The 19070-nt window shown below is 46.1% G+C and overlaps 1 protein-coding gene across 1 annotated transcript; it reads left to right on the top strand.

Annotated features, from left to right (window-relative positions):
- Nucleotides 1-333: 333 nt before the first annotated feature.
- On the top strand, nt 334-1605 carry LOC137838541 (uncharacterized). Its single transcript, XM_068647787.1, has one exon. The coding sequence runs from the start codon at nt 334-336 to the stop codon at nt 1603-1605; it is 1272 nt and encodes a 423-aa protein (XP_068503888.1).
- Nucleotides 1606-19070: the final 17465 nt, after the last annotated feature.

Here is a 19070-nt window from a genome sequence, read left to right as displayed (position 1 = left end):
CTACATGATATCTGCCACCCCACAAAGTCCAACATTGCTCGAGGGGTACCCCCTCTACTGGGTTCCTAGGGTTGAGTTCAAGAAACCCCGGGGTCTCGAAGCCATGACCCCCTACGAGCGCGAGCTATGTGGGCTGTTCCTGGGGGCCAAGTACAATTCTGCTCTTCTCATCAAACATGAGTTTGATGTGTTGGCTTTGAAAAAAATACATAGGTAGGCTCTTCTTCTTTCACCTCTTAGGATACTTGCACATTCTCACGCATGCTTGCATACATTTTGACTCACTTGCATAACTATGCCATCTAACTCTTCTTTCCCTTCGATGTAGATACGATGTCAGGGAAGGAAAGGAGGAAAGCTTTGCTGGAGCTTGCCAGACTCAAAGGGGCCAAAGGGACTGGCTCCTCTTCTTCCACCACCGAACCTATAGCCGCTCCTCCTCTCTCGGTCACGCCAGCTGAAGGCCCCGAGCCAGGAAGGAAGAGAAGAAAGCTGACGAAGGCCTTTCCTTCATCTGCTGCTGCTGCTCCTGCTCCCTCAACCGAAGAGGAGAGCTCTGGCTCTCCTCTCGTACACCGCAAGAGGAAACTTCCAGCGGTTGGGGGGGCTTCATCTCTTCAGCTTGGGGAGATTGAGGTAGTGCAGATAGAGGAAGGTTCGCCCTCGCCTCCTTCTATTCAACCTGCCCCAGTGCCAACATGCTTTCCCTCTCCTCAACAACTGCCATCCCCAGCTCCTCGATCACCATCTCCTTCCCCAGCAGGCCAACCACCTGGTCAATCCACTCCACCTGCTGGGGGCGATTCTGCTCGCTCGGGGGATCTCCCGGGACCTCTCGTGACGCCACCACCACCGCCAACCTCCGCCACTACCGCTGAAGGCGGCGGGGCCAGCTCTCGACCAAGCGGCTCTGGAGCAAGCAATGAGAACTTCAGCCGAGTTATTGCCTTGGTCCGACAACTCATTCGCAGCCGGGAGCTTGTCGAGTGGAATAGGGAGGAGGTGGACATGCACCTGGCGAAGCAGATAATGCTTTCCCTGGAGTTTTCCACCCAGCTTGAGCATGACAAGGAGTCACTGCAAAGTGACTTTGAGGCTGCCCAAGGATCCGTAGAGCTGATGAGGGGTATGGTGGAAAAAGCCAGGGGAGAGTACCTAGCGCAGGTCCAAGAGACCATTAAGACTGAGATCTTGATGGGGCAAGCCATCAATGTCTTGGACTACGAGGTGGTGGAGTTGCGGGGCAAGGTGACCCACCTGGAGGCCGAGACTTCCTCCCTACGCCAACTGAACTCACAACTGGCGGGGGATCTCGAGTCTGCCAGAGAAACGGCCGTTACTGGGGAGAAGAAGCTCGAGGAGGTGGTGAGCAAGCTGTCTGAGGAAGAAGCTGCTTCTTCCATTGCTTCCCTTACCACCGAGAAGAATGCTGCGGAGGCCTCCAAGCAAAAGCTCGAAGTGGAGAATGCTGACCTTATGGGCGTGGGCGCTGAAGCCCTTGCTGATGGGTTCGAGCAGATCAAATGCATTCTCCCGGATCTGGACCTCTCCCAGTTCAACATTTATCACAAAGTGGTAGATGGAAAACTCATCCCTCCTCCTTGAGCTCTTTCTCTCCTTTTTCTTTGTAATTTTACACTTCTGCACAATTTGTTGTACTTGAACTTGTATAAACTTTGTCGCTTAATATATACTAGTTTCAGACGCATATCTTTCTCTCTGCATTTTCTTAAGCTTTGTCTTTCTCTTTGCACACGACTAACTGTTAACCAGCTTAGGCTTAGCGCGATCTGCCTTCTTTGATCTTGGCCTCTACTTTGATCACGACTAACAACTCCCTTAGCTTCGTCCTTAACAGTTCTTGTGCACTGCTTTGTACTGGATGACTGACAAGGCATAGCCTGTCTGCTAGCTTGTTGCGTAGGAATTTGTTTGGAAAAGTTTCCTCCGACAAGGCAAGGCTGATCAGTCATCGTTCTTCAAGCAGCGTACCCACCAACAACTCATCAGTCATCGTTCTTCGGGCAGCGTACCCACCGACAACTCATCAGTCATCGTTCTTTGTACTTCACTTTGCTTCTCTATCGCTCTAGCGCTAAGTGCATAGAGGACATCGATTGTTAGAGGTGATACCTTGTTTGGCGAAACTTGCTCTACTGCGTGAACTCAACAATACTTGAACTTGACCCTCCATGCACCGCTTTTAACTCGAGCAAGTTGTTTAACCTTATAACAAACTTGGCAAACTGTTAACTCAAAGTAAACTTGAGCAACTATCAATTCTTCGGCGATGACGTTCAATAAAACTTATGAACTTAAGGCAACAAACCTTAACATAAAATCACTTACTAGGCAGCAGGTTTTGACTCAAACTAGTATTAAAATACAGTTTACCTGATCTGCCAAGTGAAATCCCCCCCTACTTCTGTCATCGCCCGGAACTCTTCTGATCTGGTACTCGCTGCACAACCCCTTCACTGTCTCAACTTTCACGCCATAAGGTTCTGGCGATGTTACCTGATTCGGTCGGTCATCGGTAGTTGATGACGTCAGCAGAAGATGATCACATGGGCCACTCGTAGGGTGACGCGTGGACCGGGTGACAGAGAGGTCAGGGAGCAGATCATCCAAAGGGGTGATCAGTGGTCAGTAGCCAAGTGGCCACCGACAGATCAGTCGGCAGAGAAGTCAAGGGACAGATCACCCAAAACGGTGATCGGTGGTCAGTAACCAAGCGGTCACCGACAGATCAGTTCCCAGATGAGCACCTGGGGGTAGAACGCAAGAAGCAGTAGGGCACCGATCAGTCATCGAGTGCATGGTCATCGGGGTCTCATGTTACACGCAGTTAAGTTGGGACTGAGGTTCCCAGCGAGGGCGTTACACACAGACCTCGCATGAACATATCTCAGAGAATTGTACATGAGGGTGGCATGAGGGAGCTAGCGAGCCGGTCAGTGATTGGCGACTCCCTCAACCCGTTACGTGCATGGCATCGTGAAGGGGGAATCGTCAACGCCAGAGAGCAATGCTTTGTGAGTGTGCCTAGACCAGCCACACCTGGCGTTCTCCTGAGAGTATGCGATCTACCCAGATAAAAGGAATGCGCTAAGTTACTCCGCAAGGGAATTGTACCGTCCCGTATCTGGGCGTTGACTAAGTCAAGGTCAAAGTCAACGACTGGAGAGTCAAAGTCAACGCAAGACGTCGCCTAGGTGGAGAGACGCCAAGTGCCAGCATCACCAAGAGGAAGCGTCGCCAAGGCCAGGCGTCGCCCAACCAGGGCGTCGCCAGCTCAAACAGTACTAAAGCAAGGCGATCACAGTGTGGTTCCCCGATACCCATGGGTAGGAAAGACCATGGAGGGAGCAACGCCGTGGGGAGGCCTCAGACCCTGTATAACCAGGGAACAGTAATAAAGAGGAGAGAAAGGTGGCTTCAAGGCCATAGTAACAACACCAGTGTAGGGCAGCCTGACTCGTGAAGTACCCCTGCCGCCCCAGAGACGCCTTTGGGACAGATACGACTCAAGAGGAAGGTCACGCCCAGGGTAGCCGGGAGCAGGGTACGAGAGGAAGGCAGATACGCTCTCAAAGTAAGTGACTAGATGATTGGGGGCATGAGTTGGCACCCAAAAAGTCACCCCTAGCGCAGTAGCACTCCCAAGCAGGAGGACTCACACGTAGAAACGTCCCCAGATGGGCAGAGACGCCCCCAGATGGGGTCACGGCGTCGTGAGGCCCTCCACGTGTACGACAGCCATGTCGGAATAGAAACACCCTTTAGTCAGGGGCCAGGTAATTAAAGTCATTCAATACAGTTTCCGTTTCGAGCATTCAGGTACTATAACAGCTCCCAAGCGTTTCAACGTCTTAAATGTGCTACGTTTTCTAATTAGATGCGCTGATTGAGTGCGTTACATTTGTAATTAAAGGCGCTTTATGGCGCTTTAAATGCTTGGGTAGTTTAAATAGCGCTGGGAATGTTGGAAAGGGGGTTCGAACTTTTGGCAAATCGACCAGAACTCTCTAGTTGCTTGCTCGTGCTTTGAGGTTACGAACAAAGGACTGGGAAAAGATCTTTGCCTGAGGGAGAAAGAGACACACATAATACACAGTTCTTTTTACCACCTTCAGAGTGCCATAAGCGGTGCTCAGAGACGGAGGTGAACAGTTTTGTTGTTTCTTGCTGGCTGACTTGAGCGTCGGAGTGCAAACGGCCGCTAGGGCGCCTCTTTGTCCTCTTTTTTGCAGGAATCCACAGGTAACCAGTGGGAAGGAGTCCCTAGCTAACGGTTCAGGTCGCGCACGAAGACGTCCCGGTCAACCGGACGGAACATTTGGCGCCCACCATGGGGCCGATATAAAACATCAGTCCCATCGCAAGTTCGAGAAGATCTGCGACGTGGCAGTAACGTTGGAGGAGGTTGGAGTGACGATGGCCCCCACCAGACGAAGCACAGCACGCGTAGCCCCAGCGGAACTATCCATGCAACAGGTCCTGGAGATAATGAGGGGGCTGCAGCAGGACATGGCGGAGTCGAAAATGGAACAGGAACGCATGCAGGCAGATCTCGACGCCTCGCATGAGCGGAATGAAGAGCTCCACCGTGTAAATGAGGAGTTGTGCCAGGGTCTGAGAAATGATCGGAGGCGGCCTGGACATGACGAGATGGAGAACCATTCCCCACCAAGGGAGTTTTCCACTCCTTTCTCGCAGGAGATCCTAGATGCAGTGATCCCGAACACGTTCGCGGGGCCCAAGGTGATCTTCACCGGGATGGAGGACCCAGAGACGCACCTTGCTGCATTTCACACACAGATGGTCCTGGTAGGCGGTTCTGACGTTGCCAAGTGCAAGCTCTTTATGAGCACCCTGACCGGGATGGCTATGGACTGGTTCATTAGCCTTCGAGAGGGTCATATCACATCTTTCAGCGAATTGTCGTGATTGTTCAGGGAACAATACTTAGCAAACAAGGCCCTGCCGCCAGTCTCTTACGACCTGTTCGATGTGAAGCAGTATCAAGGGGAGACCCTGAAGGAGTATATCAATCGCTTCGGGGCCCAGGTCGTGAAGGTTGGTACGACATAGGAGCCTATGATCGTGTACGCATTTGTGAAAGGCGTATGCCCCCGTCCTTTTGGAGAATCCATCATCCGCAACCGTCCTAGGACTTTCGCTGATCTACGACGTAGGGCAGTAGAACATATTGCTTCTGAAGGGGAGGTGTGTGTGAAGTGCACCAGCGTCGTACCCTCACGCTTGAGGGGACCGGCGCGAGCTCAACCCGTCAGGGTCAATGAGACCACGACGGGGAGAAAGAAGCCAGAGGCGAGACGCCCCTACAAGGCCAGAAAGCCCCAGCCCCGGGGCCCAACGGGAGGCGATCGCCCGGCCAGAGAAAGAGCGAGACCGGCGAGGTACAATTTTGTGGTAGAACTGAAAGACCTGATCGCCGTGCCTAATATAGCCGAGAGGCTGAGGCGACCAGCGAAGACCGACAAGGTATTAGGGCCTCGTAAAGACTCTTGGTGCGAATTCCACGAGGCTTTCGGGCACCACATTGATAATTGCCTGTCGTTGGGCTACCAGCTAGATGAGCTGGTGAGGACTGGGTTTTTGAAGGACTATGTCGCAGAGCCCACAACGACCGCCACCTCGCCGCCTCCGGCGGAAGAACCAGCACACGAGATGCCTGTGCTTGGTGAGGTCCACACCATTGCTGGAGGTTTTTCCGGCGGGGGACCCACCGCCTCCCAGCGGAAGAAATACACGAGGGGGGTAAATTCAATCGAAGAGAGGCTCTCAGGGGAGCCATGGGAGTCGGATCTCGTGTTCACGAGGAAAGACCTCCGAGATGTGGTACCCCACGACAACGACCCCGTTGTCATCTCAGTCGTCACAGCCGGAAGGAAGGTGCACAGAGTGCTTGTCGACCAAGGAAGTTCGGCAGACGTCATGTTTCTGTCGACCTTTAATAAGTTACGGCTGTCCCCCGATCTGTTGAGTCCCTATAAATACGGTAATCTGGCAGAGATTTTAAAAAAATTATCTCAATTAATTGGCTTACTGTTTTTAATTGATTCCAGTGCCATTATTGAGTTAACATCTTGAAGTTTCTGTGGTTTAAATTTCGTAATCCAGTTCGCTCTACATCATTCCAGTTAAATAAGTGAATATCAAGCACAGTTTGCATTTAAAAAAAATAAATAAAATTCTAGTAGCTAATTTTTTGTTTTCTTCATCTACTCTAGTGCTTTTCCTTAAGTATTCTTTTGTGTGCCTACTTTTCTCATTGAGTTCTTTATTTTCTTGATTGTCTTTCATTCTTACTCATTGAGTTTGTCTTACACATAGTTTTCCTTTTGCAATTACCTTTCCTTGCTTATACCTTTTCTTGTTTGTCTTTATTGGTTTTGTGGTGGTTGCTCTTGAGATTGGTGTGCTTGCTTTGACATATTTCATTTGAGGATTCCAAGCCCTCAAGATCAGATTGGTGCAAGAACATTATTTCCTTGAGAGTGATCTCTTTTTCAGCCTCATTTCACTTCGGCAGTTTCATTGCCAAAGCTCACTGTTTTTGCTAATTTTTAACTTGTTTGCTATTTTTGTGTGTTTGCTGTTTTTAATTACAAATGGCTGGATTTTCAAGTGATGCATCCTACAAGCAGAATTCTCCTTCCAAAGCTTCAATCCTTGGTGAATTACATGAAGCTCAAAGAACCATTAGACGGTTGGAGGAGAAATTGCAAAAGATGGAGGTGCAACAAGCTAGACCATCTCCTTCAATTCATGATGAGCATCATAGACCTTCAACAAGAGCTTCTTCCAATGATGTTGGCCGTGAAGATGACCATAGGAGAAGGAGAACTCCACCCCAAGTCCATGGACAAAGACATCATCACCAAGGGGAAAGAATTCACTACGGCAATGGCTTCTATCATGATCCAAAGTCCAAGATTCCTTCGGTCAAGCTACCTTGTTTTAATGGTTCTAGTGATACAAATGTATATTTAGATTGGGAGGCTAAGTGTGAACAAATTTTTGAGATCCATGAGATCCAAGATGAGCATAAGCTCAAGCTAGCCACCCTAGAGTTTAGTGATTATGCCATGAAATGGTGGCATGGAATTGTAAAGGACATTATCTATCACAAGGGTCCTCCTGTGGACTCTTGGAACTCTTTGAAGGATCATATGCGCGCTAGGTTTGTGCCCCCACATTTTAGGAAAGACCTCATGTTGAGACTCCAACGGTTTCAACAAGGCACGCTAAATGTGGATGAATATTATAAGGAGCTTGAGACGCTTGTGCTTAAAATTGAATTAGAAGAAAGTGAAGAAGCCATGGTTGCTAGGTTTGTGAGTGGTCTTAGGAAGGATATTCAAGACATTGTTGAGTTACAAGAGTATTCATCATTGGGCTCTTTAGTTCATCTTGCAATGAAGGTGGAAGCCCAACTTGCTAAGAAAAACTCTTTAAAAAATGCTTCCAATGATGGATACTACTCCAAGTCTTGGAGAAACAAAAATTCTTTTTCTAAACATCCTTCCAAAGATTCTTCTTTCAAACCCAAGGATCCTACGCCATCTACTTCTAGGCCTAAATCCACAATTAAATCGTCTAGTCAAAAGTGTTTTAAATGTTTGGGATATGGTCACATTGCTGCTAATTGCCCTTCTAAACAAATTATGTACATGCATGAAGGCATTGTAGTTAGTGAGCATGATTCCAATTCACCTAGGCATTCTTCACCTTCTAGACCATCAAGTGAAAATGAGAGTGAAAGTCCTTGTGAAGGTGACTTATTGATGGTAAGACGTATGTTGGGCACAATTCCAAAATCTTTGAATGATACTCAAAGAGAAAATATTTTTCACAACCCGATGTCTTATCAACAACAAGTTATGTTCCTTGATTATTGATGGGGGAAGTTGCACTAATGTGGCTAGTACAAGAGTTGTGGAGAAGTTAGCCTTACCCACTATCTCTCATACCAAGCCCTACAAATTACAATGGCTTAGTGAAGTAGGTGAAATCATGGTGAATAAAGAAGTCCTCATTAACTTTGCAATAGGAAAGTATAAAGATGAGGTTTTATGTGATGTTGTGCCCATGGAAGCATCTCATCTTCTTTTAGGAAGGCCTTGGCAATATGATAGACATGTTTTACATGATGGCCTATCCAATACAATGTCTTTTTCCTTCCTAGGGCGCAAGGTTATATTAAAACCCCTCTCTCCCAAAGAGGTTCATGAGGACCAAATAAAAATGAAAACTAAAAGAGAAAATGAGAAAGAAAAAGAAGTAAGTACTACACCGAGTCACACCATTTTCTCCTCTAAATCCATCATGTTGACTCGTGCTATGCCTCAAATGGACCGTCCAAGGTCTTCTTCTTCTTTATCTTTTTCATTACCCAAGGTTCCTATTTCAACACCACCTTGGTTAAAATATGTTAGGGATGATTTTTTCATACCTCCTAATGGGTTTCACCATTTAAGAGGTCTTTTTCCCAAAAATATCATCATTCCCAAACACATTTTTCCAACTTGGTCGATTTGTAGGACCTCCTTTTCTGCAATCCCTTTGGTTCCATCTGCTAAGTCATGTATTCCTTTTTCTTACACTTTTGATTGTAAAAGTAAACTGACTTTGTTATATGCAGGGATTCAGAATTCGTGGGCGAATTCTCTCCAACTCGGGGAGTATGATGAGAATCAACTAAAGGTGGCTTTTTATAATGAAGAACAAGATCATTCGCCTTCACATTTAAAGTTTTTCTTGTTAATCTTTGCAAAAGATAAAGCCCAAGCCCAAGCCCAAGCCCAAGAAGGCCAAAGCCCACAAAAGCCCAAAGACCATCCCATGAAGGGCAAGGCCAAGTTTTAAATAAATATTGTTTAGAAAGGTGCTTAGAGGGAAACATTAGAAACCTCTATTGTTAAAGCATCTTTTAGTCTTTAGTTAAGAGTCTTAGGGGGCGGGTGTTAGTAGATAGGTGTAGGAGTAAATAAGGAGGTGCCAAAGTGAGAGAAAGGATCACACCTTCCCCATGCTTTCTTTTAGGCGCAAATTCTATAAGCTTTTTGGGAGGGAGTTTTTTGAATTTGTGTAGCTTACATTTCAGCACCTTAGGCTATAAATAGAGGTGCTCTCTTTGTAAATTGGAGATTGGAATTAATCTAAGAAAACTCTACTCAAATTTTGAGTGAACTTTGGAGAGCTTTTGGAGCCTTCTTCTCTAGTCTTATCTTGATGGATCAATGGAGTCCTCAAGTGGCGGCATCACTCTTATCTAGGAGCATTCCACACTTCTAGTGGCGAGATCATCCAACATCCTTCCATCTTCATGAGCACTCTCTTCTCCTTCCTTCCTTCTCTTTCAATTGTTCATGTTGTCTTGTGTTCCTGAGTTGTTTGGTTCGGCTTTTCTATTTTTTCCAGCACCTATGTTCTGTTCTTGCCTTTTAATTACACTTTTGTTCGGTTCAAATGTTTGCTTATTCAATTCTGTTCGGTTCCTTTAATTGTACCTCTCTTTGTTGATTCAATTTGACAATATGTGGAGCATCTAAATGAGTTTGGGATTTGGTACAAGTTTTTGGTGAGTTCTTGTCTTAGAACAATGATCCAACTCTAAGAAAAGTGCCTCTATAATGTCCAGTTCAAGGTGATTCCTAAGAATGTCAAGAATCATTCTCTATATGGCTAGTGGAATCACATCACAACTCATGCCCCCAATCCTCTAGTCACTCACTTTGAGAGCGTATCTGCCTTCCTCGTACCCTGGACGTGACCTTCCTCTTGAGTCGTATCTGTCCCAAAGGCGTCTCTAGGGCGGCAGGGGTACTTCACGAGTCAGGCTGCCCTACACTGGTGTTGTTACTATGGCCTTGAAGCCACCTTTCTCTTCTCTTCATCACTCTCCCGGATCATCGGGACCTGAGGCCTTCCCACGGCGTCGCTCCCTCCAGGGTCTTTCCTACCCATGGGTATCGGGGAACCACACTGTGATTGCCTTGCTTTAGTAATGTTTGATCTGGCGACGCCCTGGTTGGGCGACGCCTTGCCTTGGCGACGCCTCTTCTTGACAACGCTGGCACTTGGCGTCTCTTCACCTAGGCAATGCCTTGTGTTGACTTTGACTCCTGGTGTTGACTTTGACCTTGACTTAGTCAACGCCCGGATACGGGACGGTACAAGGTACATGCCCTATGCTCAAACAAAGAGTACAAACAGACCACTCTTCAGTGGCCTCCGGAGTCGGGATGGGAGGAGGACGAAGCTCCGCTCTCAGCCCTCAGTGCCTGGGTAAGCTGTAACCTCCGTTGCTGGTTTATCTTCGAACCTACACCAAGGGAAACAGACATGGTGAAGACACCATAAGACAGAACATGTAAAGACTTAGAAAGGATCAAGAGCGGAAGTTTCTGAGGCAGTCACTCGTACATATATACTTCTCCAAGTTTTCGGCGTTGAACTCTAAACTGATCAGAGTGGCGGAGTCAAAACCCCCCGCCTTGGCCAGGATCCGGCAAACCACCTTGTCGTTCGGGGTTAGTTTCTTGAAGGGTTTGGACTTCAGGGCTCTCGTCTCCCTCACCCAGTACAGCGGGAAACCATCTAGGGCGGAAGGCACGAGATCGGAGCAACAGACTTTGAAAAACCTACCCTTCCACGCCGTGAAGGCGTTTTGGAAAGGAGTCAGGAGAACCCTGCTGGGAATGTTACTGAAGGTCACCCAGAGGTTGTTCCTTTGCCTCTTCACCTCGAAGAAGTGAAGAAAGATATCAACTGAGGGCGCACACCCCAGAAAGCCAAAGAGTATGTCAAAGGCCTTGACGAAAGCCCAGCTATTAGGATATAACTGGGCTGGTGCAGCGTTAATCTCTGTCAGAAGTTCCCTCTCAAACCTGGAGAAAGGCAGGCGCACGCTGATGCTTTTGAATACCACCTGATAAAAATAGAAGAAGGGGACCCCGTCGTTGGCCCGTTCGTCTCCGCACACCAGTTCCCCTAAAGTGCAAGGGAGCACGACTATATCGTCGTCATGCCTCTTCGCGAAGGCACGATGATCATAGGAGCACGAATCCCCTTTGTGTTCCCTTATGGCCCTGCTAGAAAGCAAGCATGAGCACTCGTCAAGGAGCTCGCTCGAAGCCCAAGTATACAGGTCCTTGGGGTTAACCCTAGGGGGATGAACACGAGAAGACATGTCGGAACAGTATCTGGGAAGGAGTTGGAAGGTCGAAGGAGAATGACTCGCTAGAAATGCGGGGGTAAAACATTGGCTAGAATGAACACCGGAAGAACTTTTTGCAAGAAGAGAAGTGATGCAAGGAGGCTACGAAAACACAGAGATGATAAGGGTAGGCGAAAGATTTCGAAGATCTAAATATTGCAATTCGAGCGCCAAGTGACGCAATGGGAACACCGTGCGATTGGGCCACGTGTCAGAGGATGGGAGGATGATCCTGGCGTCACTGGTTAACATTCAGAAAAACGTCGCGTCGACAGAATGCCCAAGGGTACGATGCGCCGTCGAGAACGGGAGCATCTTGTAGAAGCTCAGAATGTGTCAGGATCAAGCCAAGAGAGGGAACGTCCCATCAGCCATACGAAAAAACGCCACGTGGCTGGCGAGGGCGAGACCTTGAGCTCTCCGCTACTCCCAGGCGTCGACCAGAGTCGAAGTCAAAGTCAATGCCAAGGTAAAGTCCACGGGTTGACCACACCAGGCATCGCCAAGACGCTGAGGGCGTCGCCAGTATAACACGCAGAGGGCGTCGCCAGCATTAGACGCAGAAGGCGTCGCCAATACATGTTATCAGTAGTGTCGCCTCCCCGATACCCACAGGTAGGAAAGACTGTGGAGGGAGACGAAACCGAAGAAGTTAAAGCTAGTCACCAACGGCGTCGCCTCCCCGATACCCACAGGTAGGAAAGACTATGGAGGGAGACGAGATCGCCAAGAGACGAGTGAACCACCGGTAAGGTCGCTCCCCGATACCCATGGGAAGGAAAAACCATGGAGGGAATGACCCCCTGGGGCTTCGAGCCTTTTCGGTGCTTGGCATTTCTAGACACCCTGAGGACGATACGGCGTTGCTGTAGCAGGCCTCTCTTTAGGCGTGGGCGCCAGGCACCAAGAATCAAGGGACAAATCGCCTTGGTGCTTAAGACACCCCAGGGACGATACGGCGTTGACAGACAGGCCTCTCCGTGGGCGTGGGCACCGAAGCGCGACCTTGTCCCAAGTGTTTAAGACCCATAGTAGGTCCCAACTTTTGCGTTGCAGCAATGGCGGAGCTGCCATCGCCTTCACGAGGCAGAGGCCTCATAGATACGAAGGTGGAACAAGTTCTGAGGTACACGTTAGAAGTAAGGCGCCGGATGTACAGGACTGCCCAACACGACGAAAGAAACGGGCAGAAGTACAGGCGAAGCAATTGAAGTACACAAAAGGGAAGAACGAAGGTAAAAGTATCATGCAGACAAAACTCGATACCTTAGAAGTGTAAAATTGTCATACAAAATCCCTGGTTCCGACAAAGGTGCAAATAGTTCAAAAGATTTACAAGTTTATCAAAGTTGGCAGGAACAAATATAAAGCGCAAAGGGTAGAAGTGGCAGTTGAGGGTCGGCGGTTCAGTCATCCAATTCGAGGGGCACGACCTTTCCGTCGACGACATGATGGGTAGAATCGCAGTTTGAAACGTTGATTCTCGGGTTTTCACAGGACGCCTGAGTCAGAGCCTCTCGGAAACCCTCGTCGAACGCACCCGCCATCTCCCCCGTCAGCTCTTGGACCTCCCCCTCCAGCTCGGCGATCCTAGCGTCTTTGGACGTCAGCTGTTTTTCCAAGAACTCCTTCTCCACATGGAGCTTATTGGCTTCTGCTTGGAAAAGGCCCAAGGCGCTCTCTTGTTCAGCTAATTTCTGCCTCCAAGCAGTGTCTAGTTCTTCGAGTTTTTTCCGCTGCATCTCGGAGGCAAGAGCCGCCTCTTGGAGGCCAATGCTTTGGACTTGGTAAAAAGTGAGGTGGCCTAGCTGGTCAACATGCGCTTGTTCAAGTTCACGCGTGTATGCCTCGGACCCCTCCCTGCCCTCGTGGGCCAGTTTCAGCGAAGCCTGGGAAGCTTCCTCTCTAAGCCCCCAGGCTTGCTTCTCCTCCTTCAGCGCTCCTACCTCTTGCCTCAGTTTACCGAGGACCTCCCTCTTCTTGACAACGCTTCGGGCCTGGGTGCGCCACTTAAGTGCCACCGCCAGAAATGCCCCCATATAATAAGGCATGCCTCCCCCCTTGCGAGGATCCGTTGGCGACATTCCTTTAGTAAAACCTTGCGTCAACTCTCGGTGGATGGGGCGGGGAATCCGTGGCCTGCAGGAAGTCGAAGCAGGAACTATTGCAGTAGGGGCAGAGCCCGAGACCTCAGCCGCTTCACGAAGCGGCAGCGGCGGGGGAACCGAATCAGCCCCCTCCTCTTGTTCCTCTTGGACTGTCCGAGGCGCAGGCGATGTGGCACTCGGAGGGTCATCCCGGAGAGAACCCCCGCCGTCGGGAGATGTTCCGTCCGGTTGACCGGGACGTCTTCGTGCACGACCTCAACAGTCAGCTGGGGACTCTTTCCCGCTGGTTGTCCGTGGATTCCTGCAAAAAAGAGGACAAAGAGGCGCCCTAGCGGCCGTGTGCACTCCGACGCTCAAGTCAGCCAGCAAGAAACACCAAAAAACTGTCCACCCACGTATCTGAGCACCGCGTATGGCACTCTGAAGGTGGTAAAAGAAATGTGTATATGTGTGTGTGCTGTCTCCTTCAGGCAAAAATATTCTCCAGTCACTTGTACGTAACCTTAAAGCACGGGCAAGCAACCAAAGAGTTTCTCGTAGATTTGCCAAAGGTTCCAACCCTTTTTCCGACATTCTCAGCGCTATTTAAATTGTCCCCAGCATTTAAAGCGCCTTAAAGCGCCTTTAATCTCAAACGTAACGCGCTCATTAAAGCGCTTAATTACGAAACGTAGCGCATTTAAGACGTTGAAACGCTTGGGAGCCATAATAGTACCTGAATGCTCGAAAGGGAAACTGTATTGAATGTCTTTAATTACCTGGCACCTGACTAGAGGGTGTTTCTATTCCGGTATGGCTGTCGTACACGTGGAGGGCCTCACGACGCCATGACCCCATCTGGGGGCGTTTCTGCCCATCTGGGGACGTTTCTACGTGTGGGTCCTCCTGCTTGGGAGTGCTACTGCGCTAGGGGTGGCTTGTTGGGTGCCAACTCATGCCCCCAAGTATCTAGCCACTTACTCTGAGAGCGTATCTGCCTTCCTCTCACACCCTGCACCCGGTTATCCTGGGCGTGACCTTCCTCTTGGGTCGTATCTGATGGAGATCAAGCCCAAGAGAACATGGAGGCCACTCATCAAGCTCAAGAAGAGGTGGAGGCACAAATGGAGGATGCCCATGGAGGTCAAAGTCCACCTCAAAGGATTACAAGAAGCATGTTCAAAGCCTTGGGAGCAAGAGGACATTTATTTTCTCTTTTTGTAGTGTCTTTAGTTGAAGGTGCTTAGAGGGAAACCTTAGAAACCTCTTTTGTTATAGCATCTTTTAGGTTTTAAATAGGACCTTTAGGGGGGTGTATTAGTAGATAGGTGTAGGTGTAGTTTTTGGGAGGTGTCATAGTAGAAAAAGGTCACACCTCCCATGTGACTTGTTTTTGGTGGGAATTTCAAATGAGTTTATTTGAAATTTCCCACCTATTTTTCAGCACCTTAGGCTATAAATAGAGGTGCTTCCTTTGTAAAATTCAGATTTGAATTCATCTAAAGAAACTATACTCAAAATTGGAGTGAGCATTTGGAGAGCTTTTGAGCTTCTACTCTAGTCTTATCTTGAAGGACCATGGTTTCCTCAAGTGGCGGCTTCCACACTCATCTAGGAGCATCCATACTTCTAGTGGCGTGATCATCCAACCTATCTTCCATCTTCATGAGCATTCTCTTCTCCTTCCTTTCTTCTCTTTCAATTACTCTTGTTGTCTTGTGTTCTTGAGCATTTTTTGGTTCGGCTGTCCTTAATTTTCCAACACCTATGTTTTGGTTTTCTAAATTCTGTTCGGTACATTTGTTTGTGTTTTAATTATGTTCGGTCTTCTCTTTTATAATTCCTTTGTTGATTCAATTTGACAATATTTGGTTCATCCAAATGAGTTTGGGAATTGGTACTTGTTTTGGTGAGTTCTTGACTTAGAACCATGATCCAACTTCTAAGAAAGTGCCTCTTTATTTTCCAGCTCAAGGTGATTCCTCAAAGTGTCAAGAATCTTGTTCTATGTGGCTATTGGAATCACATCATGTGGTATCATGAGTCTTAGGTTCATTCTTGTTTAATTGTTGAGTTGTGTGCACTTTATTTCAAGAGCTCTTTTAATTTCTTGCAATTTAAGTTTCTGTTTTAGAATTTTAATTGAGTTTTCTTGCTGTTTTTCTTTTGCTCCAAGTGTTTGTGGAAAGGTTTATGGCACTCATAATTCTTATGAGTATGGTTGCTCTTTTGGAATGGCATTATCCTTCCTAGAGTATACCTTAAGCTTCCTTTCACTTGTTACAATTTGTGTTGTGTCTTTTAATTTTTGAATCATGTCAAGTTTTGTCTTAGTCATGTTATTCCATATATGTCATTACTTCTAGTAGTACTTTTATTGTTTTGATTGTTTCTTGCTTTGGTGTCATATATTTTTTCTGAATTGATGTTGATCCTTTGAGCATTTTCTTTTTAGCATTGAGTTCATACTTGTATTCTAGACCTATACAAGTTCCAATACATCATTTTCTATTATGTCTTTGCTAGTTCATCATCCTGTTTTTTTATTCCTATTAGGATTCCTCTGTTTCTGAAAAAAGTGCTTACTGTTTTTCCTTATTGCAATTGATTTACGTACTGTAAAATTCTGAAATTCTGGATTTGAGATATTCAAAGTGTTAGAAAAGAATAGAAAAAAGAATCATTCAAAAATATGAAGTACACAAAAAATGATAAATAAAATAAAAAAAGTGTACATTCCTGCCGAAAAAAATACGGTAATCTGGCAGTGATTTTAAAAAATTTATTTCTCTCAATTGGCTTACTGTTTTTAATTGATTCCAGTGCCATTTTTGAGTTAACATCTTGAAGTTTCTGTGGTATAAATTTCATAATCCAGTTCGCTCTACAACGTTCCAGTTAAATCAGTGAATATCAAACACAGTTTGCATTAAAAAAAAATTTCCAGTAGCTAAATTTTTTTTTGTTTTCTTCATCTACTCTAGTGCTTTTCCTTAGGTATTCTTTTGTGTGCCTACTTTTCTCATTGAGTTCTTTATTTTCTTGATTGTCTTTCATTCTTACTCTTTGAGTTTGTCTTACACATAGTTTTCCTTTTGCAATTACCTTTCCTTGCTTATTCCTTTTCTTGTTTGTCTTTATTGTTTCATTGGTTTTGTGGTGGTTTGCTCTTAAGATTGGTGTGCTTGCTTTGACATATTTCATTTGAGGATTCCAAGGCCTCAAGATCCGATTGGTGCAAGAACATTATTTCTTTGAGAGTGATATCTTTTCAGCCTTAAATTCACTTCGGCAGTTTCAATTGGAAAGCTCACTGTTTTTGCTAATTTTTAACTTGTTTGCTGTTTTGTGTGTTTGCTGTTTTTTAATTACAAATGGCTGGATCTTCAAGTGATGCATCCTCCAAGCAGAATTCTCCTTCCAAAGCTTCAATTCTTGGTGAATTACATGAAGCTCAAAGAACAATTAGAAGGTTGGAAGAGAAATTGCAAAAGATGGAGGTCAAACAAACTAGACCATCTCCTTCTATCCATGATGGACATCATTCTCATAGACCATCTTCAAGAGCTTCTTCAAATGATGTTGGCCGTGAAGATGAGCATAGGAGAAGGAGACCTCCACCCCAAGTCCATGGACAAAGACATCATCACCAAGGGGAAAGAATTCACTACGGCAATGGCTTCTACCATGATGCAAAGTCCAAGCTTCCTTCGGTCAAACTACCTTGTTTTAATGGTTCTAGTGATCCAAATGTGTATTTAGATTGGGAGGCTAAGTGTGAACAAATTTTTGAGATCCATGAGATCCAAGATGAGCATAAGCTCAAGCTAGCCACCCTAGAGTTTAGTGATTATGCCATGAAATGGTGGCATGGGATTGTAAAGGACATTATCTATCACAAGGGTCCTCCCGTGGACTCTTGGAACTCTTTAAAGGATCATATGCGCGCTAGGTTTGTGCCCCCACATTTTAGGAAAGACCTCATGTTGAGACTCCAACGGTTTCAACAAGGCACGCTAAATGTGGATGAATATTATAAGGAGCTTGAGACGCTTGTGCTTAAAATTGAATTAGAAGAAAGTGAAGAAGCCATGGTTGCTAGGTTTGTGAGTGGTCTTAGGAAGGATATCCAAGACATTGTTGAGTTACAAGAGTATTCATCATTGGGCTCTTTAGTTCATCTTGCAATGAAGGTGGAAGCCCAACTTGCTAAGAAAAACTCTTTTAAAAATGCTTCCAATAATGGATACTACTCCAAGTCTTGGAGAAACAAAACTTCTTTTTCAAAACATCCTTCCAAAGATTCTTCTTTCAAACCCAAGGAATCTAAGCCATCAACATCTAGACCTAAGTCTCCCACTAGAACATCTAACACTAAATGCTTTAAATGTATGGGTTATGGTCATATTGCTGCAAATTGTCCTTCAAAACGAAGTATGTACATGCATGAGGGCATTGTAGTTAGTGAGCATGATTCGGATTCTTCAAAGCATTCATTGCATTCTCATGCATCTAGTGAGGAAGAGAGTGAATGTCCACTTGAAGGGGACTTGTTAGTTGTGAGAAGACTTCTTGGACAAGTTTCACAACCTTTTGATGAAAGTCAAAGGGAAAATATTTTCCATACAAGATGTCTTATTCAAAACAACATTTGTTCCTTGATAGTGGATGGGGGTAGTTGTGCAAATGTGGCTAGTACAAGAGTAGTAGATAAGCTTGGATTGCCTACTATCTCTCATACAAAGCCCTACAAATTACAATGGCTTAGTGAAGTAGGAGAAATAATTGTTAATAAACAAGTCCTCATCCATTTCTCCATTGGAAAATACAAAGATGAGGTATTATGTGATGTTGTGCCCATGGAAGCCACTCATGTTCTTTTGGGAAGGCCTTGGCAATTTGATAGAAAAGTTTTACATGATGGCTTTACCAACAAATTATCTTTTGAATTCCATGGTCACAAGGTTACTTTAAAATCTCTCTCTCCAAGAGAAGTCCATGAGGACCAAGTTATCATGAAGAAAAAGAGGGAGAGTGAAAAAGATAAAAAAGATAAAAAAGATAAGAGTTCTAAGCCTACACTCCTTGTGTCTAGGCGTGACATTGAAAGGGAAATAGTGGCTCATCATCCTCTTTTTTTAGCCATCCCTAGAACTCTTAGCATAGAAACACTTGTTGATAGTCCTCATTGCTTGGAAAATTTGGTAGAAGAGTTCAAAGATGTGTTTCAAGATCCTCCAAATGGCCTTCCACCTTTGAGAGGGATTGAGCACCAAATTGATTTGATACCGGGCTCTTCTTTACCAAATCGTCCCGCATATAGGACCAATCCAAGTGAAACCAAGGAAATTCGCCAACAAGTTGAGGCTTTGATTGAAAAAGGGTGGGTGCAAGATAGCATGAGTCCTTGTGCTATGCCTATCATCTTAGTGCCAAAAAAGGATGGCACATGGCGAATGTGTTCGGATTGTAGGGCCATAAATAACATAACCATTAAGTATAGGCATCCCATACCTAGATTAGATGATTTGTTGGATGAATTACATGGTTCAAAAATCTTTTCAAAGATTGATCTTAAAAGCGGCTACAATCAAATCCGTATCAAACCGGGTGATGAATGGAAGACGGCTTTTAAGACCAACTTTGGTTTATATGAGTGGTTAGTCATGCCTTTTGGTTTAACTAATGCACCAAGTACCTTCATGCGCCTCATGCATCATGTTCTTAGACCTTTC

This window comes from Phaseolus vulgaris, chromosome 4 (assembly GCF_000499845.2).
Source record: "Phaseolus vulgaris cultivar G19833 chromosome 4, P. vulgaris v2.0, whole genome shotgun sequence".
Classification (NCBI taxonomy): domain Eukaryota; kingdom Viridiplantae; phylum Streptophyta; class Magnoliopsida; order Fabales; family Fabaceae; genus Phaseolus; species Phaseolus vulgaris.
This window is presented reverse-complemented; position numbering and strand designations above follow the sequence as displayed.

Bases quoted from the DNA above. Each gene is read 5' to 3' on its own strand.
- LOC137838541 (XM_068647787.1), top strand. From the start codon at position 334: ATGTCAGGGAAGGAAAGGAGGAAAGCTTTGCTGGAGCTTGCCAGACTC.